The sequence below is a fragment of the Vicugna pacos genome, chromosome 25 (genome assembly GCF_048564905.1).
Source record: "Vicugna pacos chromosome 25, VicPac4, whole genome shotgun sequence".
NCBI lineage: Eukaryota > Metazoa > Chordata > Mammalia > Artiodactyla > Camelidae > Vicugna > Vicugna pacos.
This window is the reverse complement of record NC_133011.1, coordinates 33,030,046-33,054,218: the sequence shown is the minus strand read 5'-3', so window position 1 is coordinate 33,054,218 and position 24,173 is coordinate 33,030,046. Positions and strand designations below refer to the sequence as shown.

The 24,173-nt window shown below is 50.2% G+C and overlaps 2 protein-coding genes across 4 annotated transcripts in view; one reads left to right on the top strand and one right to left on the bottom strand.

Annotated features, from left to right (window-relative positions):
- The window catches only part of SLA (Src like adaptor), a 31,141-nt gene extending 10,755 nt beyond the window's left edge, over positions 1 to 20,386 (top strand). For all 3 annotated transcript variants that reach the window (XM_031690393.2, XM_072949748.1, XM_006207997.4), the window contains 6 exons: positions 7,179 to 7,278; positions 8,034 to 8,120; positions 10,900 to 11,003; positions 13,461 to 13,592; positions 17,355 to 17,490; positions 18,366 to 20,386. In XM_031690393.2, coding sequence (XP_031546253.1) covers positions 7,179 to 7,278; positions 8,034 to 8,120; positions 10,900 to 11,003; positions 13,461 to 13,592; positions 17,355 to 17,490; positions 18,366 to 18,579 — 773 coding nt within the window. In that variant the 3' untranslated portion in view covers positions 18,580 to 20,386. The remainder of the gene's footprint in view (positions 1 to 7,178; positions 7,279 to 8,033; positions 8,121 to 10,899; positions 11,004 to 13,460; positions 13,593 to 17,354; positions 17,491 to 18,365) is intronic.
- The window catches only part of TG (thyroglobulin), a 202,783-nt gene that overhangs the window by 62,169 nt on the left and 116,441 nt on the right, over positions 1 to 24,173 (bottom strand). The gene's annotated exons all lie outside the window — the stretch shown is intronic.

Genomic DNA, 24,173 nt, shown 5'->3' with positions numbered 1-24,173 from the left:
CCTGTGTGTCCTCTAGGGCGTCGGGAAGGGGCTGGTCAGGAGGTCAGTGTCTCCAGGGTGAGTCATGGGGGACTGGGAACACTTTGGCTTCCCAGCTTACATCACGGCACTCAGGGCCTGGTCCCCCTCTCCTAACAGGGGTGACCCCACCTGATTCCCCCATGTCCCCTGTGACACCAAACTGGGCCAAGTTCACACACACAGACGTCCAGCACACGTCTGCCGAGCGCAGCTCAACATGAGTGTGGACGGAGCCCGGGGCCCTGCCTCTCCCGCTCATTCCGTGACCTCTGTGCCCCTTAAAAAGGAGGCGCCTTCTCACTTCCAAGAAGGAGACACCCAGCTCATGCAGTCTCGTGACTCCTCAGGTGCCCCCGAGTGACCTTGCCGAGAGCCTATGCCCTCCTCTGGCTCAAGTCAGGTGCTGGCAATTCCAGGCGCTCCCCTTTCTAGCTCAGCAATACCACCCCCCCGAATCTAAGGGGGAAGCAAGACTGCTCCCCGGGACAAAGGAGATGGAACCACGTGATACGCGGGCCGAGCATGTGCGCCCCAGGCCGCTGAGCCGCGGAGGCCTTTACCTTCCCTGCAAAGCTCAGGACCGTGGGTGGCTGTGCAGATCGGCCCTGCCTGCCCCGCGGGAGAGGGCCCAGGCCCCTCCTCGGGGCATCATCCCGTCCTTGGGTGGTGGCCACTTCTAGAGAACGGACTCTGCCGTGCCCAGGCTGGCTCAGGAGCGCCGCCCACCACCTGTCCTGGGTTGTCGCCTCTCACACTGTTGGGGGAGGCAGGGTGGAAGGGCGGCATGCTTGAGCAAACCCCATAAAAACACGGGCCTCCGAGGACTTGCCCATTTGCCTTTATTTTTTAAATGCAAATCATCATGAAAGAAGTTTTTCTTTTTCCACTATGTGGGTGGGAAGTCGCCTCTAGAGAGGAGGTAGAGGGGTCTCCCCAACCCCCCGCCCCCTGGCTCAGAGAATTCCCCAGGTCTACCCAGTGTGTGAATCCAGGCAACCACATCAAGCACTGGCGGGTGGCTTTTCCATCCCCCACCCCGAAAAGTTTCCTTTGCGATGGCTCCTGCCTCGATTTCCTCTTTTCTCTGACACCTGCTTGAATACGGGGCAAGACGGTGGTGCCGCTGATGTTCCATTCATGCCTCTCTATCCAAATGATGCAAAGAACTGGGGTTTCATGGAACAAGCACCTCTCAGCTAACACTCCTGCTTCCCCGCTTGCTTGGTCTCAAATACCTAGATGGTCACGCGGGAGCGGCTTGCTTTCGGCCAATGTATAGTTAGCACTTCCTCTGACGTTAGCCAAGGTGGTGGAGAGTTCAAAGCCCCACTGACCAGCCGGAGGCCAGCCTGTGGGCTTCTAGACAAACAAGTGTTTTGAGCTTTCAGGAGTTCATTCTTCCCCCAACCAGGTCTCTGAATGCCTTGGAATATGGATTTGCCTATTTGTGTTCCCCTAAACTAAGCTTTCCAGAACCTTCCTGATGAGTCTAGTTCCCAGTGACTAATATCACAAAACCTGTAGAAGTAGCAGGGCTTGATGGAAATAGGGCAGGTCTCAGAGGCAAATTACCTTGTTGAGCTTCTGGTATTGTCCCCTGGGAGCTGTGTGACCTCAGGTAAGTCACCCAGTCTCCCACGAGAGAGGCTCTCAAATTGAGATCAGAGAATCTCTCCCTAACAGCAATAAGGGCACAAAGAAGCTACCTGAAATATGTGGGTGGAATCACTTTTTTTAAAGACTCCATTTGAGTTTATCTGATTGCGTTAGGCTGTGTCTAAATGGCCATCCCCTCAAAAAAGTTTTAAAGTGATAGAATCGTGACTTGTTTCCAGAACATCCCAAACAGCTCATTTTCTCTATAATTCTACACACAGTTCAGACTCCTGCTCTGGGCCAGACACAGGCGGTACAAAGTTGAATAAGATACAGGGAGCTCCGAGTAGCGGGGAAACAGCGTATTTCCACCTTAAAATGAAAATTCAGTCACATTGCTGTGATCTCTTTCCCCTTCCATGTTTCTTGCCTTCTTATCACCCCGACCTAAAGTGAGATCTCACAGACAGAGGTGGTAATGCAAAGCCAGACCCCTTTCTGTGCAAGGGCGGAAAGAATGCTAAACTGTGCATTTACATAGCACCAAGGGGGCTGCCCAGAGGGAAAGAGGGGTGGGTGGGGCTCTGGGACGAAGAGGGGGCAGGGGAGTCTCAGAGTCAGGGGGCGGGGCAGTTTGCAGTGAGGGGTCCTCAGACCACCTGCCTCCAATCCTCTGGGAAGTCATCAAACATGCAGATCCCTAGGCCCCACCCCAGACCTGCTAGTTGGAAGGAATCTGTCTCATTTCTTACACACCCCCTGGTGCATCTTAACCTCCCAAAAGCTCGAAGACCACAGACCTAGCTTCAGTCCTGCTGCTACACCCTCACACTTTAAGAGATTAGTCAGCTTGTCTCCCTGGTGTCTCTCTGTCCTCATTTGCAAAGTGGGGCTCATTAGAGTTACTTGGTGCTGATAGTTGCCAGCCACAATTCCACAGGCTTCTGATGCATCAACGCTGATCCTCACAGAGCTGCGGGAGGTGATCACGATTATCACCCCCACTTGGCAGCTGAGGAAACTGAGATTCAAGAAGTTTCGATTACATGCCTGAGGCCAAAGAGCTGGGATTTGCAGCCAGTGGCCTCAATCTAGAGTCTCCTTCCTCACCCCCACATTACATGCCTGGAGAAGACAGACTTTCAAGAAGCACATGCAATCTGAGAGGGGATGGACGTTCTCTGGAGTGACGGAGAGCATGGTCATCAGATTAAATGACACACTCAAGTGCCCTGGTGACAGATACACAGACAGGAATCCACGCCAGATCTTAGACCAGACCCACGTTTCCCATCCGGGTCTCACTCACCCCACTGCTGGTATATAGGGTGGTTTTAGGTGGAACATGATTATTCAACTTTCATACTGAAATGCATGACATCTGTACATTTAATGGCTACCATACAAATCATAACAAGGCCATCAAATCCCTGATTTCACATTGCTTAGGATGGGGTTAAGGATTTTTTTTTAAGTGAATTAACCCAAAGAAACACGTGGTTAAGTAAGTGGTAGTGTAGGTGGTACTCAGCTGTGACCAGGAGAAGAGCAGATATTGCAGAGCAGAGTCTGCGTCCTCTGCCGATGCATCACCTGGCTTCAGAACCAGGCTCTCAACCTACTAGTCGTGTGCTCTTGGGCAAGTCTCTCCACCTCGCTGTGCATCTGAGAGCCTCGGGGCCTGCTCCGCCTCACTCTGCCCCATCTGACAAATGAAGAAGCCAAGGCTTTGAACAGAAAACAGCTTTCTGGGCCACTGTCTCCCTTTCCAGCCCATTATACAGGACCCACAGGCACAAGCCATGGTCCGTGATGACCAACAGAACTCGGCAGGCCTTCTATCAGGCCAGGCTGCTCAGCCCTGTCTGATTGGTCAGGGGGGTGTGTGTGTGCGCGCACGCGCGCGCGTGTGTGTGTGTGTGTGTGTACATCCTGTAAAAGATACTGAAAGTGAGGCCTGCTTTGGCCCTCTGGAGGCCTTGAGTTTGGGCATGACTCAAGGAAATGCAAAACCAGAAGCAGAACTCGCTGGGTTGGTTAATGCCTCTCCCACCAACTGCACTGAGATGCTTGTGCCAACCCTGAAGCCCCACTTAAATCAGCCTTGGTCCCATCCTGTCAAGGGTGGAGCGTCGACTGGGGAGAGCCTGGTAACTAAGTCCCAAAAAGAGCTAAGTGTCTTAGTGACCTGACCGTGGGCTTGGAAACCTTCACGTTCTCCCCTGGGCACATTCCTAAAACACCCCAGCCTGGGTTTTTCACCCTTGAAATAATATATGTTCCGTAGGGTTGTAAGGAGCATTGGAAGTAAAAAAAAAAAAAAAGAGCTGGTTTTACTAGATGATTATAAATGAGATCTACTTAAAGTTTTCAGCACTTTAAAAGAAATGATAACAATGCTCTAAGGAACAATAATGCAAAAAAGGGCCTGTTCTCTTGACCAAGTAAAACTTGTGGCTAGTAAGTTCTGCCTCGGTCCCCTTCCTTCTGGGGACTCATTTCCTATTTTACAGTTTTGTACGTGTTGTTCGATCTGACTCATTTTTGAGCTGAGCTATCAGCAAATATTCAGTCTCTTGAATTTCATCCTCTGTTCTCACCAAATGGAGTTTGTTTTTCAGAAGATAAGAATATTTTCAAATTCACACGACTAGAGGCTTTTCAAAAGTTATGACACTACTGGCTGAAACTGGTCTTGGAGGATGGAAGGGTAGCTGCCCCAGGCCAGAAACACGGTGTCAGCTGCCGCAGATTAAGGCAGACTGTGCGTGTATGTCTCCCGAATCCTAACCTGATCAGATGAGGTTGACTTTGATATCGCCCGTTTTTTATACATGAAGAAATCAAGCTCAAATTAGTTGAAAAATAATCTCTCTCCAACTGGCAGGACGATTAAGTAGAGGCAGCGGAAATCAAGCCAGGTCTGATTGATTTCAAAGCCCGTTCTCTCTTCTGAAAATTCTCCCTGGATTTCTCCTTTTTGTGCCCAGTACACATTTCTTCACTTAATTTGTTTCCTTATCTTGAGTCTGCAGGAATCCTGTCTACCTCCTCCAATCTCCTCCTCTCCGTACCCCTCATTTGTCGGACTTCATGCAAATGCTCCACTGCCCACCAAGCTGGGGGCTCCAGGGGTACACCATAATGTTTGAATTGAAACTTCCCACCTCGCATTTGTTTCACCACAGGGGCCAAAGCGCAGGGAAGACTTAGATGGGATGCCGGCACCAGACCTTGTTTAGACCCGCTGCCCTTCTCGCAAAAGTACACCCCCAACTTCCTATCTTGCGCTGGCTTTGCTGTCTGTTTTCCCAACACTGGGGGTGAAGGTGGTAGGGACAGGCCTGAAGTCCCCTGCAAAAGACCCCACAAAGGCCCTCATCTTTAAGCAGAAGCCCCAGTGCAGGATTTTCTCAGTGATGTTTAAGTGTCATTGCTATGAAAACACGATCACGGAAATTCCACAGGAAGCTCGACTTTGTTGTTGTGAAACTGAACCTCTCCAGCCCTTTAAGCCTGTTTTCCCCTATTGAGACTATTTTTTGATTATAACGGGACTTTGTTTTTGTTTCTGTTTTTCACGTTACGACAAGACGGTTGTTCTTTTTCACAGCCTCACTCTAGAATCAGAGATCAAAGCCCCAGCCCCTCTTGTAGACACGCCGTCTATTTCAAGTTTCCATTATTGTCACAGATAACAAATGCTGTGCGTCTTGCCTCCACGCTGGTTTTTCAAAGGGCGCCGGTTCCGTGATGGCCGCCCACCACGCTGCCTGCCACAAGTCAGGCTTCTGACTCCCGGACCCCTTAAAAACTCAGCACAACGGCAGGTTTCAAGGCTCTAGGAGCAGCAGGACCTCTTCACATTTTTATCTGATAAGCCTGCCTTGGGCATCCTGGGTGGGATGGGCACGATGCTGGGCTGGGTTGGGGGGGGAGCCCACAAGACAGCGCCTCCTGGCGTTCACAGCCCTTCCCTGACAGTCACACAAAGGCGAAAACACATACTAGCCCGAGCACCGCAAGCAAAGAGCGCTTTCAGTTCAGCAAAGCAGGGTGTGAGGGAGGCCGCTCCACAGGCTCAGGGAAGGCCGGAGCCCTCGCTGGTCAGCCCTCCCCCGGCCGACTCTGCTCGCCCCATGACCCTCTCCGTTTTTGGTCCTTACAGTGAAGGGGGCTGGCTTTTGGTTTCCATCCCACACGCAGGAGCGCTTGCTTTTGCAAAGTGTATTGCCTGTGACTCAGCTTTTGCAAGGTGTATTGCCAAGTGAACAGTACATCTGAGTGCACTCTTCCATGGGATAATTTGTTCCCCATCCATTCTTACTCATCCTGGTACCTAAGCTCTCTTTTTGACTCAGTCTAACCCAAGACCGACGAGTTGCAGACCACAGGACATTTGAGTTGTAAAGGGCAGGGGCTAGAGGTCCCACATGAAGACCCCTAGAAAGTGGCCAATTTGGGCACCAAGGCTATCATGCCCGCGTGCTGGGATTTCTCCAGCTTTTGCTGTGGTGAAGGGGGCAGGGAATGATCCCTCCCACTATTACTGATGTATTGTCTGCACTGTGAGCTCCCGGGGAACAGGGAGACTTCGCCTGCTTTGTTCACCATGCTTGGCCCACAGTAGGTGCTCAGTAAATAATTGGCAAATGAATGAATAAATGGTATGTTGCCCAGAATTTTGAGTCCTAGGAACGTCATAGGAAACAACTACTGTATTTGCCAATTTATAGGATATGCTATTTCCCCAAAAACATACCACTATATGACACTGCATCTAAGGCACCTGAATTACGGTAAATCACTAAGGCTTTGCTTAGTGTCAAACAGCAAGCTCATGTATCGTCACTCTCTCTAGTCTACAGTAAGCTGTACTCACGTGAACCAGAATGGACCAGAGAACACGCTTCACAGAGCCTTACATTCTACAAGGAAGAAGGGCTTTGTTGAGCTTGAGAGTTAATATCTCCTGGTCCTGGCGGGTCTTCAGAACTCACAGAGCCAAATCCTGACATCCCCCCACAACATGTAGCAGATGTGGAGCCCGCAAGCCCCAAGGAGGCAATGGTAGGAAGAGGGGATGTTCTTAAAGCACCACATCATTCACGGGGTGCTGCTACATGCTTTCATCTCATCTCATCTCTTCAAAATCCTGGAAAGGGGCATGACTAGCCCCATTTTAAAGATGGGGAAATCAAGGCTGGGAGGCATTCTGGGACTTGCCCAAGATCACACAGATCAGTAGATATTGGGTAGATGCTGTAGCCAGGTCTTGTGACCTCAGCTCAAGGACCTCTGTATCCCCATTTCTCAGATGAGAACATCAGGCCCAGGCCAGGCCTGAGACTGAGAGCAGGTCATCGGGTCACCTGACCCTCTGGGTCTCTTTGAGAACCCCGCGTCACTGTCCCTGAAGAGAGGAGCGCCAGCTGTTTGCTGTTTCAAAACAGGTGACTCCAGCTGAGAAGTCCCCAGGAGGGACTCAGCTCTGCCCCACCTCCCGGGGCTGCTCTCCATCTCCTCGTGAATAAAAGCACCCTTTTGCCTTGTTTCTCCAGGACTGGACAGCGACTTCCTGGCTGTGCTGAGTGACTACCCATCGCCTGACATCAGCCCGCCGATATTCCGCCGCGGGGAGAAACTGCGCGTGATTTCTGAGTGAGTTAGCTTCCAGAACGTATACGATGCCCCCAAAAGCAAGAACTCAGTTTTGGTGGGAATTCTGGGATTTTGGCCATTGTTGTCCAATTCCACATGGGCTCTGGTCTTATTGTGAGGTGAGAAATGTGGCCCATACAGCAGGCCTTAATGTTTAATCCTCCTTAATGCTGCCAGTGCTCTAAAGCCTTCAGTGGCTCCCCATTGCCTGATGGATAAAGTATACATTCCTTTCTGATCCAACTTCTGCTTCTTACGTTGGCCTCATCTCCTCCCACAGAGGCAGGGTTGATATGATATATTAGTGCAGAATCAGGTAGGAGGGCCCAAAATACCTCTGATGATGAACAGTAAGGTGTTGCCTTCGATTCTGATTTCTCTCCATGGTTTGAAATAAGCTGTAGAAGAAACAGGGGCTCTGAGCCTTTTTCACCGATACAGACGTATGAAACTATCCTGGGGATCCTGTGGAGTGTTATTCAGCTTCCTCCAACTGTGGAACATCGGCTGGAAGCATCAGCTGCTGATCCCTGAAAGGGAGCTATCGCCAGCATTTGGGAGGATTTCCCAGTTAGTTCGGAAAAGGGGGATATAGTTTAAAACTGAATTTTCATAGGGAGAAAGTTCAGTCAGCATAGCCAATGATAGACCTTAAAAAAGGGCCATCCCAGTGTGCCTGGGTTAGATCTGATTACTCAGTCTGTTCATTCATTTACCTCCCTCGTCACTTTTTCTACCTGTTCTTGTCCTTACAGTGAAGGGGGCTGGTGGAAAGCCATTTCCCTTAGCACTGGTCGAGAGAGTTACATTCCTGGAATATGTGTGGCCAGAGTTTACCACGGGTGAGTGCACTTCTAAAATAGCATCAGTAAAGCACGGTGTTTATGTAGTGACTGGTCTGTGTGTGCCGAGACAGTCCAGTGAGGGACAGTGGAAAGGAAGGCATTGGTTCGAGAGGGTAACCGCTACTCCTTGCTTAGTCCACAAGGAAGGGTGCAGCCTTGGGCTAGCCCGTCCCCCCTCTGGAACTCGACTTTCCCATCAGGAAGACGAATGGTGGATCTCTCAGCTCGAATGCAGTGTTCCTGCAGCAGTAAGGACTCAGGAACGGTGATCAGATGAGGGAGCAGCCAAAAGTCAGTCCGTCTGGGTGCAGGTCCTGCCTCTGTCACTTACTGGCTGCAAGTGGGCGAGCAGTTCAACATTCTAAGCATCAGTGTCCTTGCCTCACCCGTCAGATGGAGATCGCAGTATAGAGTGACAGGAACAGTAATGTACAGCAATGTGACTGAAGCCTAGGGTGGTTAGGCGAATGAGATAGGCCACAGAGAGTTCTGGAACCATGGCTGGCACTCAATACGCATGAGCTGTATTCTTACTGAATCACATCCAGAACACAGGGAACTGCCAAAAATGCTTATGTTCCCACCTTGACACATAGAAAAGTCAAGCGGAAAAGAAGGACCTTTAACTACCGGATGTGGCGGATGAGAAAGCAAGGACGTTGCTGTCCCTGGCAGTTGTGCAGAGGAGGCCGCGCAGCATGACAGGTGGCCCTGGAGGCCAGCGTACCTCCTGCTCCCACCGGAGAGCCTTGGAAGAGTTCCTTAACCTCCTGGGGCCACGGTCTCCTCACCTGTCCAGCTACCAAGGCCAGAGCGCGACCCAGAGGAAGAGAGAAGGGAGCACCCTTGGCATTTGAAGGGATCCAGAAGTAACCTCCTTACATCCCTGCACACCACGTGCCTCACCTGGTGAAGCAGAGAAAACTGCCTCAACTTCCCGAAAAAATGTAATTTGCTGCACTTCACTGCAGTCTTACTGGCTTCGATCATGAATCCCAAAGTCGTGGCTGTGCTTGGGAGGACGAAGGTGAGAAGCGGGACAGTCGCTGCTCCGAGAGTCACATCCTGAAAGAGATGTGAGTCACGTGGCTCCACGCCTCGGTACCTTCCAGTGGAAGATGTGGGGCTGAATGCTGGCAGGAGCGGGGGATGAGGAACCCGGACAAACAAGGTGTAATCATGACCCCATGGGTTTCCAATCTAACAGATGCAATAAATGCCCTTAAAATATAGACTAGGAAGGGAGGCGGTGCAGTCTAGTGGTTATGGAACTGGATGTCCCAGGAACAATGCATTCAAATTCTTGCTCTAACAATTGTGACCTGGGTGACTTGGATAAATTACTGAATCACTCTGACCGTCCGTATCCTCATCAGTGAAAGAGAGAGAATAGCACTGGTCTTAGGGGGTTGATATGAAGATTAGATTTCAAGAGCTTAATACAATATGGTATGTGGCCCATAACTGGTATTCATACGTGTTTATTGTTATTGTTGTGTTTTACTGCCTTCATTTTTATACATGGAATTTTATGTAAGGACTTGAAAGGATGAAGATTTGTCACATATGCTAAAATAATTAATAAGCCACACATTGTGGAGAACTAAGGGAATAGCTGAAATACTTGGCTGAATAGGGCATAGTCATGATCTTAGCAACCAAAGCGCTGCTGGAGACCAGTACCTAAACAAACAGTATCCGATGTTATGTCTGCGGGGCTCCTCGCACGTGGTGTTTCGGGAGTCCTCAGCCAGCCGGGTCAATGGCCCGCTTTCATGCCATGAGGGATGTTAAAGGGTGAGAAACAATGGAGTATTAATATTGGCCACGGCACGCGCTAATTCAGACGTGTAATTAAAAGCCCGGGTCCGTTCACTGAAACACAGAGACAGTTAGAAAAGGATGCACAATGACTTCCGAGTACACACCAGCCAAGTACTAACAAAGCACTTCCTTCCACGCTGAGATCTGGCCCAGGCTGCTCTGCAAAACGAGCGAGCGTCTTTCCCCTCGTAACACTGATGCCTCTGAGTCTGGAGCTGCTTTCTGAAGAGCATTGTAAGTGCCCGCTCTCCTCTAGAAGGTCAGATTTCCATCGGAGAGCTGGCTACGGTATTACCACTGCACTTTTTTTTTTTTTAACAGTTAACCAAAAAAAAAAAAAGCAAGAAATGCATAGTGCAATGGCAACTGAGTTTAAAATATACTGAAAAAGAGAAGACAAGAAGGAAGTGGAAAGAATGCAGAGTGAGGCTTGTCGAGGTGGTGAAGTTAGACAGCACCATTGCTTTCTCTCTTTCTTGTGTCTCTTGACTCATTCACAGATGTGCACCAAGCTTGGTAACCTGGATACAAAGACAAAACCCCAAATGACAGACGGTCCCTGCCTCCAGGGGGCAGTGACGGAGGAGCTGGGTAATCAGCGCCCAAGGGACACAGACGTGAAGTGAACTACAAGACAGGCCCCTCATCACGTTTTGGGGCCCTATGTGTTGTATAGCGTAGGATGGGCTCAGTGCAGCTGGCATCTGAGAAACAGGATATGACAGATGTCTCATGCGCTCCTGGGTCCTCATTATCCAGCGTAATGCCTGGCATGCAGTGGGGACTCGGGACTTTTACTTGAAAGACGGTAGTAATGAATGAATGGTGACTGTCTTGCTCTCTTTAATCCTGTTTTACACTGACTGGACCTCGACCATCATTTCTGCGGCCCTCCTGTCTTTTGAGGGGAGGGTATGTTCCGTATACTCATGGCTCCTTTCCTTCTTCCCAGCTGGCTGTTTGAAGGGCTGGGCAGGGACAAAGCTGAGGAGCTGCTACAGCTGCCAGACACGAAGATCGGCTCCTTCATGATCAGAGAGAGTGAGACCAAGAAAGGTGAGCCGCCTCCCTCCAACTCATCAACTCATCTTTCTGTGCGCGGGTCAGACAAGCAGGCTTTGCTCCTGGCTGACTCATTCATTACCTGGCTCGTGTTCCCTCCTCCCACGATGCACGCAAATCCATGCGATGCTGTGAGCTCCCCCAGCCCACACATCACCAGCAAGGCCAGTGCCAAAGCGTGGGGGACTAGAACCAGGCAGCAGTGACCCAGTGGGGCACTGGCGCCGGCTCTGACCCACATCATACCCTGCAGACTCCTGCTGGAGAATTTCCCAACAACTGAGAAGAGAGAAGGCTAGGGGCAGGCAGCACCTGGGGCAGAGAGAACGTGGGCTGCAAACCTCGGGGCTTGGGCGTGTCATTTACTTCTCTGAGCTCAGTTTTCTCATCTGTGGAATGGAGAGAAAACCCCTTCCTTATAATGGAATAGTGTTTGTTGTGCTATTAGTCCCCGCTGGTCCCTACAGTGACATCAGACGAGCAGACGCACACCCTCGCATACTCAGCGTGACCTTCACTGTTGCAATTTCCTTACGTCCTCCATGTTAAGTAATTCAGTGGAAACGAATTTTTTGTCATGGTTTTGTCATGGTTCAGAGCGAGGGTCCCCAGTTCTAGTTTGGGCCATGTGAGTTACTCATTACCTCCTCTTTCTAAGCCTCAGTTTCCTAATTGTAACATGGGCTTAACACTAAGAAAGAGCTGGGCACGGTGTCTGGACCGGAGTGCGCACTTAAACTCACAAAAGCGAAATACGAATAGCTTAGGCTTTGCCAGACCTGCTAAGAATAGTAAGGACTTCTTAAATACAGAAAATACTTCCAAGTTTTTAGCCCGTTTCATGTACACTCACTATTAAGAAAAGAAAATGTGGTATCTGAGAGTATTTTCCGTGCACTTATTAAGCACCAGATCTTCCTGGTGCTGGAGCCCTTCGCCAAAATGAGCATCTGCTTTCCTTTGGGGAAGCAGGAGGGACCATATATATGTGATTAAAAAAAAAAAAAAGAAGAAAAACCCCAGGAACAACTTTTCTCTCAAAAGCCTGAATATGCTGGGTGAGAGCAAGATCAAAGCAAAGGCAAAACTTCCTGTGCATGTCCCGGGGGGCCTCCCAAGGCAGGAGACCCAGACTTGGGCACAGCCTCTAAGCTGGCACAACCAGAGAGGGGCGGTGGGGGGCGAACCCGATGTGAGTTGCCAGAGCTGATCTAAAAATAACGTGGCTGATCTGCAGCCGAGCTGGGGCCGGGGTGGGAGTAACCGGCTCTGCTCCCTTGGGTATGCAAAGTTCTCATAAGTTTCCACCTGCAACCCTTGACCCGCTCACCATGCTTCCAGTCCCTGCTGACATGACTGGAAGACACACGTTGAGCTGGCTCAGAGGGCAGGCCTGGGACACAGCTGAGGATGCTCATCAGAACCCCCTGGGAGGTCAGCTCTAGGAGGACAAAACCCAACTCCAGGGCAGCCACTTCCAAGCTGTGTCCCCCTCTCCATGTCACTCAGTGCTCTGAGCCTCAGTTTATCCATCTATAAAATATTTGAGGACAATACCAGCTTAGAGGCTCTGCCTGGGTCTTTCTGAGAATCAACAGAGAGGTTGCTTAGAAACAGCTCAGCTCCCAGCCCAGCACGTACAGCAAAGATTCAGTAAATGCAAGTGCCCCTCCCCTCTTACTGCTTTGTGCGCCTTTTCACCCCCAGAACCCCAGAAGACAGAGCAGGAAGGACCCTTAAACATGACCTAAGTCCAATTCTCTCTCTTCCAATTTGGGGAAATTGAGGCAAAGAGACGTGTAGGTCCCACCCAAGGTGCCACTCTGATGAACCCACCTTGGGTCATTACTCTCATGGTCCTGAAGAAGCAATAATACATTTTACATTCCTTAGGAATACTCAGAAAAAAGTGTCTCAACTGCCATTTTTCCAAATTTATGAGAAAACCAAACAAAAATCAGAGGGAGCAGGGACCTGGAAACAGGGGTATAACTGTGTGGTGGGGCAGCACTGGCAGGTCAGGGCACAGAGACCTTAGACAGCATCCTTGGGAAAGACTCAAGAATGACCACAGATCCTGGATGGACAGGGTGCAACCCAACTCTAGCCATTTCACTTGGTCTAAGGACCCACCGAAGGATGTGGAAGCCCCCCAGATAGTACCCCCACAAAGCAAAGACCTAGCCCGTGCACTTGAAAGCCCGCATTGCAACATGGCTAATGTGTCTGTGCTTCTAAGAGAACACGGTCTGGGGTCTCTGAAGAGTGAGCTACATCCAAGCAGGTGGGGTTCAAGTGGCCCCTGGTCAACACACAGGAGCGCATGTCCAGGTATCATCATTGTATCACGAGGCTGAAGGTCTCTCTGTCTCAGCGGTCGTGGGGTCCTTAGCTGCTTGCCTTGGGTGGGGGCCTGTGGAATGCCACTGACTTGCCCTCCACTTTCTGCAGGTTTTTATTCCCTCTCGGTGAGACACCGGCAGGTGAAGCATTACCGCATCTTCCGCCTGCCAAACAACTGGTATTACATTTCCCCGAGGCTCACCTTCCAGTGCCTGGAGGACCTGGTGAATCACTATTCCGGTAAGAAGCACTCCATCAGGACTGACCGATCTCTCTCCTCTTGGCTAATCGCCCCCCAGCGAACGCAGTCTAGGCTGCACACGGGTCACTGAGACGTGCCGGGTGGTTGACCTTGCTCTCTTGCCCACTTGATTCCTTAATCTCCTCTTTTCTTGTTAATGCCAATGGTAGATTTCAGGCTAAAACAGTCCGCCTGAGAACGCTGCCTAAGGAAATAGAACGCAGCTAACCTCAGCCTCGCCCTCTCCCTGCACGTAAGTGAAAGGGGTTAGGATGGCCCTACACTCAAAACCACAGTCTGCACTTCCTCAAGCGGGCCGTGCGCTTGTGCCTCTGGGGCTTCACTCTGAAATGGCACTCGTTTCCCCTTTTCTAAGTGTCAAGATCCTCATCAACCTTCAAGGCCGACAGGCAGGCCTCCTTGATGAAGCCTTCGGCGTGAGAAGATGAACTGCCTGCTTTCTCTGCCCCCCTCTGAGGCAGGTGTTCTCCCTAGAACTCCGGGCTTTCTGCCCGGTGACCTCGCTACCTGTGTCCTAGTCTGTGTCCCCAACAAGCTCTTAGAGACCAGGGATTACACTTCACTCATCCGTGTGTCCCTCCTGGGCCCGGAAGTGAGGTCCAAAAGTTCCCCGCCGACCAAGACAGGGGGCGCCTCCAAGACGGCAGAGGCAGAGCATGGGCTGGCAGAGGGGACGGTACAGCGTACGGAGCCGGAAGAGGACATCTGAGTTAGACTGTGAAAGGCCCGAACACCTGGTCAAGAGTTAGCGTTTCACCCACGGAAAAGGGAGAAAAAGTAAAAAGGTGGCTACGTTTCTAAACACTGGCTCTGGAACGGTCTTGTGTTCATGTCTCAGATCTTCCTGGCAACCTCGGGCTGGTGGTTCACCTTCATGCTCACTTTCTTGTCCATGCGATGCAGACACTGACTGTTCCCACTCGGCGGACGCTGTGAAAGTCCGCTGGGTCGGTGCACGGAAAGTGCTGGCGAGAGTGCCGGGCGCATAAACACGGGATCCGACTGTGTGAGCCCCTGTCCCCCAGCCAGGAGGTCCCCCTCCTCCTCCCCTCTCCTGCCTGTGAGAGGGAGGAAGACAGAGTGGCTTCCACTTTGTACATGCCTTCCTCCTCTTGGGTTCAGGATGTCTGACCCACACCTTGGGTTCTTTATTATGTGGGACCTTGAAGGGCATTCCAAGGTGAAAGGAGGAGTCTCATGGGACTGGGTTATCACACCTGGCCTGTGAGAAGTGCAGGTCTTAAAGGAGGAATGGCCACTTGGGAGACAGGCCCATCCACGGTCTGGACGCTGTGAGACCCTAGGCAGAGACCTCCACCTCTCAGAGCCTCGGTACCCTGTTCACCGAAGGTGGATGAGAACAGCCCCCTGCCGGTGGTTGTCGTGATTATTGAAAGCGATGGGTCACGTAACATGGCCATCGCAGCCTGGCACAGGGTAGATGCAAAATAAACAACAAACATTACTCCTGTGACACCTGAACACCTAGCAGCTTAGCTAAAAATGAAAGAGGAAGGGAGTCCTGGAAACAGCGTTTACTAATCATGAGTAAAAGTTGGTTGTGGTATTTGGCTTTTAATAAGAATCATCTGAGAGGTGTGGCGACCATAAGTTTTGCATAGACAAAAGCAAACATGAGAAGGATGCTGCCCAAGCCAAGATTTTACACACCGGCAGGTCCACGAGGCTTTCAGGCCGAGGACCCCCAAGGATCTCAGGCCAGCGCAGAAGCAGCGCCTTCCAAAAATATGCCCCTGGCCATTGCATCAGCGGCCACAGTCATCAGTCACCTCTGCAAAGGACTGAAAAGAGTCTGAAACCCTGAAAGGCCCCCAGGGGGGCCTTCAGGACCCAAAGTTGGGAACAACGTGGCCGATTTACCTCCCACGAGATTCTTCCTAAAGGCCAAAGACAGGGTCAGAGAAATCGTGCGCTAAGCAGTGGGAACAGGTATCTTTGTTTCAGGGGTTACTGACGTTTATTATTCCGGTGCCCTTAGGCAAATTAATGAACATCCTAGAGTCTCAGTTTCTTCGTAATGGGGCTTAAAATGCCTCTTATAGGACTGTCACCAAGATCCAAAAAAAAATCATGTCTGTGGAATGGCTGTGAGCACGTGCCTTGACCCCAGATTCCTCAGTTTCCCCATCCCTAAAATGGGTGTAACAGTCCCGATGGCCCAGAGTTGCTGCAGGCTCCCGGAGCCAAGCGGAAGCATGCCAGGCCAGCTCAGCACCGGGCTCAGGTCACGTGCTCAGAAGTGCTGGTCCTCTCCTTCTTTGCCAAAATGGATTTGCCACCCTAAGTATTCACCTTTCTAAGGAAGGACGTCCCCCCGCCTGTGCTATCCCCTCCCCTGATTTCTTCCCTCTTTGCCTCTGATCTGGTCTCCCTCACCTCCTAACCTGGGAGGTCCTTTCAATTTCCAACCCACGACAGGTAATTATTTCAGGTTCACATTCAATTAAGTTCCCCGTAACCTCAGGGTCCAATCTCACATTTCTCGGTGTGAGCTAGCGTGGGTGGACATTTGAGTTCACCGTGAAAGTCACTGGAGCACCACAAGGCAAAGCATCACCGCCTGCCGCCCCCTGACAGCCTGGGTTTGTTCCTTCAACTCAAAGTTCCTCTTGTTCTTTGGCAAGGATGCCCTGAGCACTCCGTCAGTGAGGTGGGAGGTGCGCCCACCTAAAACCTGATGATGGATGTGCCCAAGGCCTGGGATGTCCCACTGCGGGTCAGCACAGCTCACATCCTCCGCCACTTCATGTCCTCTGGAACGCAGAAAGCACGGGGCTCTCCCGCCTCCATAAGGCCACACGGGATGTCCTCCATCTGTAAGAACGTCTGAGTACAGCAAGGGTGGCGTCTGTCTCACGATGACATGGGCTAGGGGCAGTCTTCAAAGAGATGGAGGCTCCGTCTTAAAACCCCTGGAAAGATGAGGGGCCCTGGAGGCTCAGCAGAGGGATTAAAAATCAAAAAGGATTTAATTTTCATCCTCTTTGTGCTTGAGTATCTAAGACAGAGAGGGGAGAGGTTTCTTCATTTTCGTCTTTGTCCATTTTCTCACTTTCGCCTTTTATCTTCATTTTTCTCCTCTTCCTATTTCTGGGTCTTTTATCCGTTTTGTTCTGTCTTTACATCTTCCCCCCTTCCTTCCTCCCTTCCTTCCTCCCTTCCTTCCTTCCTCCCTTCCTCCCTTCCTTCCTTCCTGTCTTCTTGCATTGTTCCTGTGACCTCTGCTGCTTCCAGCTGACGCGTCAGCAGTCCCGCCCACACTATGTGAACCCTGTTCCAGGTGCTGTGGGGGAGCCGTGTGCACACGAGAGGGCCACCCTAAGCAGATGACACTGCCTCGGTGGGAAACCACGGAGTCTGGGGGCTCGTGCGGGGGTCCTGCCAGCTGTTCTCACCTGTTAGCTTGGTGCCCTCGTTTTGCAGTTGAAGAAACAGACTGGGGGAGGGTCAAGGTGATTCACTATTGGGACGGAGCAGAAATTCAAACCCACGTTGGGTTGATCCTGGATCCTGAACTCTCTCCTCCACCTGCGTCCGGCTCAGGGCAGTGTGGACTCAGGGCAGGTTCCTGTCTCTTACACGAGGCACGTGACTCTCAGCCCTGCCGTGTACCCCTTAAGTCTGGGCCTCAGCTTCCCCTTGTGAACAGCCGGGGCCCCGCACCCCACCCTGGCTGGGGCATCCCACGTCACTGACCAGTTGTCTCCTTCCCTACTCAGAGGTGGCTGACGGCCTCTGCTGTGTGCTGACCACACCCTGCCTCACTCAGAGCACAATGGCTGCCCCGGCCGTGGGGGCCGCTGACTCCCCCGTCACCTTGCGCCAGAAGACCTTCGACTGGAGGAGGGCAGCCAGGTGTGTGTGTGTGTGTGTGTCCCATCCATGAATGCATACGCTCAAAACCAGCATTTGAGCCTAGCACCTCAGAACCGTGGCTAGTTACAGCTGGCCCCGCTGAGCCTGCACTCTGAGCAGGTGCAGACCCCGAGGAGCCCCGCTGGCCCCTGGGAGGCAGACCCTGTCACAGGCCTCCTGCCCTGGGTGGCACGGCAGAGCCACTCCCTGCCAAGGCCTCCGCCTCCCAGTTCTGCAAATGTTCATTGAGCCCTCATTCAGTGGCAGAAGACTATTTTCCAGCTGAAAGATACCACCTTGCTGTTTCTAATTGCTAGTATCCTAGAGCGTAACACACAAATGAATCTTGGATAAATCTAATATTATTATAAACTCATTCACGAAGCTTAAACACACCAGCAAAATCTCAAGGGACTTCATATTTTTTTTAAGGGGAAAAAAATCTTTCCTTATTTGTTCTGTTTATCTGATTGTCAGCTATTGCATTTTAAGGGGTATCTGTAGTTGGGGATTGGTGGGTTATCGTATTAATTAAACACTGATCCAGACATCCCATTGGTGCATTCAAAGAAAGTCAGCAATCAGAACTGCCTGGGAAATGAATAAAAGAGCTCTTCCTTATAAATATCATAAAGAAATCTTCATTAACATTTATAGTTGGAGGTTTCAGCCATCCAAAGAAATAGTGGTTCAGAGAGGTGAAGTGATTTCTCCAAGATCACACAGCCAAATGCAAGAAGCAGAATTAGAATAATAAGTCAGATAAATATTAACCGGGCTTTTTGTTTGTTTTTCTTCCTTTTTCCTCTTGCCCTCCATCTCTCTATGTTCCTCTCCTCTTCCCCTTTCTCTGTCCACTTTCTTCCCACTCGCAGACTGCAGGAGGACCCTGAGGGCGCAGGGAACCCACTGGGGGTGGATGAATCCCTTTTCAGCTACGGCCTTCGGGAAAGCATCGCCTCCTACCTGTCCCTGACCGGTGATGACAGCACTCACTTCGATCGAAAGAAGAAAAGCGTCTCCCTGATGTACAGCGGGAGCAAAAGGAAGAGCTCTTTCTTCTCGTCACCTCCGTACTTTGAAGACTAGCTCGAGAACAGATAACCTGGTGTTTGCCCAAAAGAGCAGAGGTTCAGACTGTCCCCTGGGATCGTGCAGAGAGGCACGGTTCCCTGGTCCCTGGGGAACCCCAAGTCTTCCAGGAACCAAGAGAAGCCACACGGAGATGAACTCACGTCTTCTCTGTCCACATCACGACAAAGGGCACCCCTCCCTGATGTCTGATGAGGCACATCACAAAATGTTGACTCTGGGATCACGGGGCAAGGCTTGGGAATGGCCCTGCGTGCACGTGTGTGCGTGCGTATTTGTGGGACAGACGAAGATGCTGGCTCACAAAGGTGCGCAAGGACCCCTCGCCAGCACGCCGCCGCCCAGCGGGCACACCCTGAGGGCACTGAGAGAGCTTCCCAGAGAGAAAAGCCTGAGAAGAGGGTGAGCCAACTGCTGTGGCCTGGCTGGAGGTCTGGGTTTGCAGGCTGATGCCCTGCGTTCAGCGTTGTAACCAGTCCGTCACGAGACCGCCCGGATGCCGCTCCTCTTTTCAAGGGAACTCAGTGACACTAAACGCTAACCTTCCTTACGAGCCCCACGTCAGGAGTTCCCTTTAGGCTTCTCATTCCAAAGCCACCTGTGCAGAAGTCAGACGGCCTCCCTACTTCTGCCGAGGTCCCACGGGGGAGGGGGTGCCTGGAGGGGGGAAGGCATGAGGGTGGGCCTGGAACTTTGCCTCACTGCACAGAAAGAGCTTCTCTGGTGAGCTGAGATTTCTTGCCTATATTAATGCATCAATTCATGATTGCCACAAAAGGTATTGTTTTAAGTCCCAGGTAAGGTGTCAGGTCAAAAATATATACATATATATATATATATATGTGTGTGTATATATATATATATATATGTGTGTGTGTATATATATATATATATATATATATATTTACAGGCCCCAGCAGTGTAGACAGGGAGAAAAGTGTATAAACAAATATTGTGATGGGCAGTGTAAAGGAGAAATCAGCTCACAGCTTTGGATGGGACTGGAGTCGGGTAAGGTGACCCAGAAGCTCCTATTTCAGCAGAATCTTCAGCGAGTGGAAGGGCTGGCTGGATTGAGCAAGGGAGAATGGTTGGATTGTTTTTTGTTTTTGTTTTTAAAAAGGAAATTGATAAGTTCTAGAGCAATAATTCATCCAGGATTTTATTCTAAGAAGAGTCTGGCATCCACATGCGTAAAAATGCTAAGCTCCAGAAAAGCTGGGAATCAGAGTGGTTGAATTCTGCCAAACATAATTTTCAGAGATGAGAGAGAAAACATAGTGAAGTTCTAGAGAAGAAGAAGCATTTATCTCCGGACGCTATTAAGAAGGGGCTGCAGGCATCCGTGACCCTTTCCCTGATGCAAAGAGACTCAGAGGAGGAGGGAGCTGCCGACAGAAGTCTGTCTGTTCAGCACATGCATTCCGTCCGTCTGAGATCACTGCCCTGGTGGTTTGTGTATGTGCAGTTACATGATTTTCTGTATCATCAGATTCCAGTGTGTTTACACAGGAAGACGTTTGTGGTTTTCTCAACAATCCCCAAAGGCTCTTTCAAAAACAGCCAGTCAATGTATGGGAAACGAACGTAACACCGTGGACGCCGGCTTCCACCATAAGGCAGGGGACCTCGCCGCCTCCAGATGTCTGTGCAGTGTCTTATGTGTTGTTCTCCATTGTGGCTGTTGTGGTGGGAACGTTATGCAGTTACTTAGAGGGATTTCTAAGTGGGAAGCATTACACTTTGCTAAATCATGTATTTATTCCTGATTAAAATAAACCTAATAAATATTTAATTCTTGGAACGTGGGGAGAGCTTCCTGGGTGAGGTGGGTGGGTGGTTCATTCAGAAGCCCTGTGGGTTTTGAATTTTCAAATGAACTTGCAATTGGAGAGAGAGGTGAACAGGGACCACCAAGAGGAGCCCACAGTGCGTAGCAGCTCGGCTTCTCCTTGAGACGCAGCCATAAGAAAATAGGGTTTTATGACTTCCGGGGGTCTCTCCCCCACCTTGAACGTGGACATCCGGGATCAAGGGAGAGAAGCACTTCTTAGCAGTTGTTTTGAAAACTCTGTTTTCTGCACTTTGCTTGTGATCCCTCTGCTACTAGTGCTTCCAACACTTCCTGTCTACAAATAGGTTTTGGACACCAGACACTGCTCAAGGTGCTGGGGCCACAGCAGCGAAAAGCAGACGAGGTCCCTGCCTGGGGAGTGTACCCCTCCCTCCCTAAGTCTGCAGCGGGGGGCCCTGCTCCCCTTCCATCCTCTCCCTGCTGTCTGGAGTTCCCGGCAGCCCAGACTCAGCCCTGAGGATGAGAGCAAGGCCCTGAGATGACAGAGAAACACCTAGAAGGAACCCGGGCCCTGAGCAATCAGGAGATGCCCGGGCTCTTCACCTGGGGAAACGTTATGAGAAAGAGGAAAAAAGAAACGCATTTGTCATCCAAGCTGCTTTCTTGATGGACCTCCTTCTTAGAGCAGCTGAGCTTTTGCTCCAAATAAACCTGCCATTATTGGCAAATAATGGGGTAACTTCACAGCAAATCCAATGGAACCAACAGACAAAGCCTGAGAGGCGGTAAGAAAGCTCAGCAAATGTGGAGCCAGCTTATTTCCCTCTATCAGTATTCACCAACTGGAGAGCGAAACAGAAAATAGGACACCATTTACCACGTCAACCAAACCATAACATGAGTAGGTTTTGCCTCACAACAGCTTTGCAAAACTTTTATGGATCAAAGTTCAAAACTCTGCAAAATGTGGTCTATTTTTATACAAAATAGGTCAACAACAAGGTCCTACTGTGCAGCACAGGGAACTATATTCAATAGCTTGTAATAACCTACAATGAAAAAGAATATATATACATACATACATGTATAACTGAATCACTACGCCGTACACCAGAAACCAACACAACATCATAAAGCCACTGTACTTCACTTTAAAAAACTCTATGAAAAGATGTAGGGAGACAAAAATACTATGTTCCTGGTTATGAGGTTAACCTGATTCATGAATTTAAGATTTAACATCATGAAAACATAGATATTTTTTCTGAAGTTTTTAGAAAACTTCCATGAAACTACGATCAAATTCCCACCAGGACTATTTTTTTAAAAATCAGTAAACTAAAAAAAAAAAAAAAATCAGTAAATTTATTCTAAAATGCATCTGGAAGCATCAAAGTCCATGAAGAGCTAGACCTGTTTTAATTAAGAGGAGTACAGGGGACCGTGCTCACACTAGGAGGTACGTGCAGAAACAGGAAAAACGGTGCTCCGGGCCCAAGCCGCCACCTGCCTCCTGCTGGTTGAAAGGACTCAGCACGGTCTCAGGTGCCCTCTTTGAGCCAGGTGCCGTGCTCAGGGTTAAAGCAGTACTAGGGGATAAATCACGGACCAGTCAAGCCCCCAGTCACAGGAGACATGGAATAAGATACATCAGAAAATATAACAAGCCTGTAAAACAAGTCAGAATTCCTGAAAGTTGCTAGGTGGAAATCTCTTCACCAGGGCAAGACTCTTCTTGTTTTAAGAGATGGAGAAAGGCTTAGAGGCCCCATTCAGCTGACCCCAGAAGGATGGAGTGTTTTTCCGGGCAGAAAACAGGATGTGCTGCCCACAGAACAGCATGGAAAGATCGAGGGGGAGGCAAGGCATTTTCTAGGAATGGTGGCACAGCTGGTGAGCCCGGACTGCAGGGTTCACGTGGGAGAAGAGCAGGAAAGGAGACAGGAAAATCCAGCCTGAGGCCAACTCATGAGGGCCGGAGTTCACTCTGAGGAACGCAGAATTGGGGCAATGTTGAACAAAAGCAATGGAAACTTCTTCTGGGTCCTGTGAATCACACCACAGAGGACGTGACCTCCTCTCTCTTCTCCTAAAACTGGCCGAGGGGTCAGTGACTTAGAATTCAGGTTTGCAGCATGTCCCCCCTTTCCTTCTGCAACCTGGACCCAGGGCAGGTGAATTACCCCAGACCAGCTTTTGTTTGGCGTTGACTTTGGCACGGGACATGGGGGAACTTGAGTTTCTAGAGTTCCCATAGTGTGCAGGATACTTTACAACCTTTACATCATGATGTCTTGAGCCCTTGGGACGTAGAATTAATCATGCCTATTTTATCCATGAAGAAGGCAAGGGTGAAGGGTCTCACCCAAGGCCAAGACCTTAACGGAGGCTTGTCTGATCCTAGGTCTGGGCTCTTTCTCTGACACATTGAGACTCTGAATGAGTCCTGGGTTCCTGGAGAAGCAGCCTGAGTGGAAGAACACAGTATTTGGCTTCAGTTTCTAGCCCCTAATGCAGCTCCTTCTTTGCTGTGTGTTCCTTAGCAGGTCACTAAACATCTCTGAGCCTTGGCTCTCTTATCTCTAGATTGGAAATAAAATAAATACCCCTTGCAAATCAACGTGAGGAGTCTATGAGATGTATTGAAAGTGCTTTCTGGCCCCAAACACGCTAAACAAATAAATATAAGTGATTAATGATCACAGGAGTCCATCTTGTCTGATATTTCAACAGTTCTGGTCCCAAGATTTTCAGAAAGACTTAAGATTTTATCCAAGAATATATCACCAACTCACATTCACTCCCCCAAACATCTGTTGGTAGAGAGCACGTCTAAGAACTGCTAATATATTGAAGTATTTTCGTTCTCTCAATTCCAAATAATTTCACATGCATCCCAAAGTCTGGTGGGAGCAGTTGTAAAAACTGTCTCTCAATGACTAAAGCAGACGGAGGATTTATTTTTAAATACACTACCATTTGTTAAAACAGATTAGTTTTTTAAATTCCCCAAACATCTAAACCCTCCAGAAATTTCAAAAGGAAAATTCTGCCTTCTGGCCCTCCTGGAAGGCACTTCTGGTGTCTTCTGGGTCCCCCTGCATGTCTGGTTTCTGGGTGGGTCCTGGGGAAATTCCTTCAGGATCAACTCGAAGTTGTGAAGATCTGTCTTCAACACCAGGAACTGAAAGGTGTTTGTGCTCAGACTTCCTGTCACTAAGGTGGACCACCACAAAGGAACAGATTTAAGGAAACCTGAAGCCAAGGACAAGAGACACAAGGAAGAGGTGGGAGGGAGGGAGGGGGACCAGCCTGTAGGTCCCTGGACACACTCCCGCCTTCCCGAGCTCCTTCACTGCCAGGAGGTTAATCACGGAGCATCGACCGGAAGACAGCAGTGTTGGGTGCCCCAGGCTCTGTGGAGAGCGAGGCACAGCTGGCCCTGCTGGCCCGGAGTTTACAGTCTTGTGAGAGGGACATGCGTGGCAATAGGAGCGATCACGTGCTGGTGGAAAGCGTGGGAAATGCCGTACAAGGCTTACAGATGGCATCAGCCTTACAAAGGGGAGCTGCTTCTAGGCTGAGAAGTCTGGAAGGAGTTCCCGAGAGATCAGTAGGGCCAGCAAAGAGGAAGATGGGAGGAAAGTGTGCCAGGCAGAGGAAACTGCCTGTAAGAGGCAGACCAGAGCAGGGACTGTTTGAGGAAAGTTAGAAGGACCTGTGGCTGAAGGAAGGACATGAAGTGACAGGAGACACTGCTTCCTGCAGGGGTGATGGTGACGCTGTTCTAGCATCA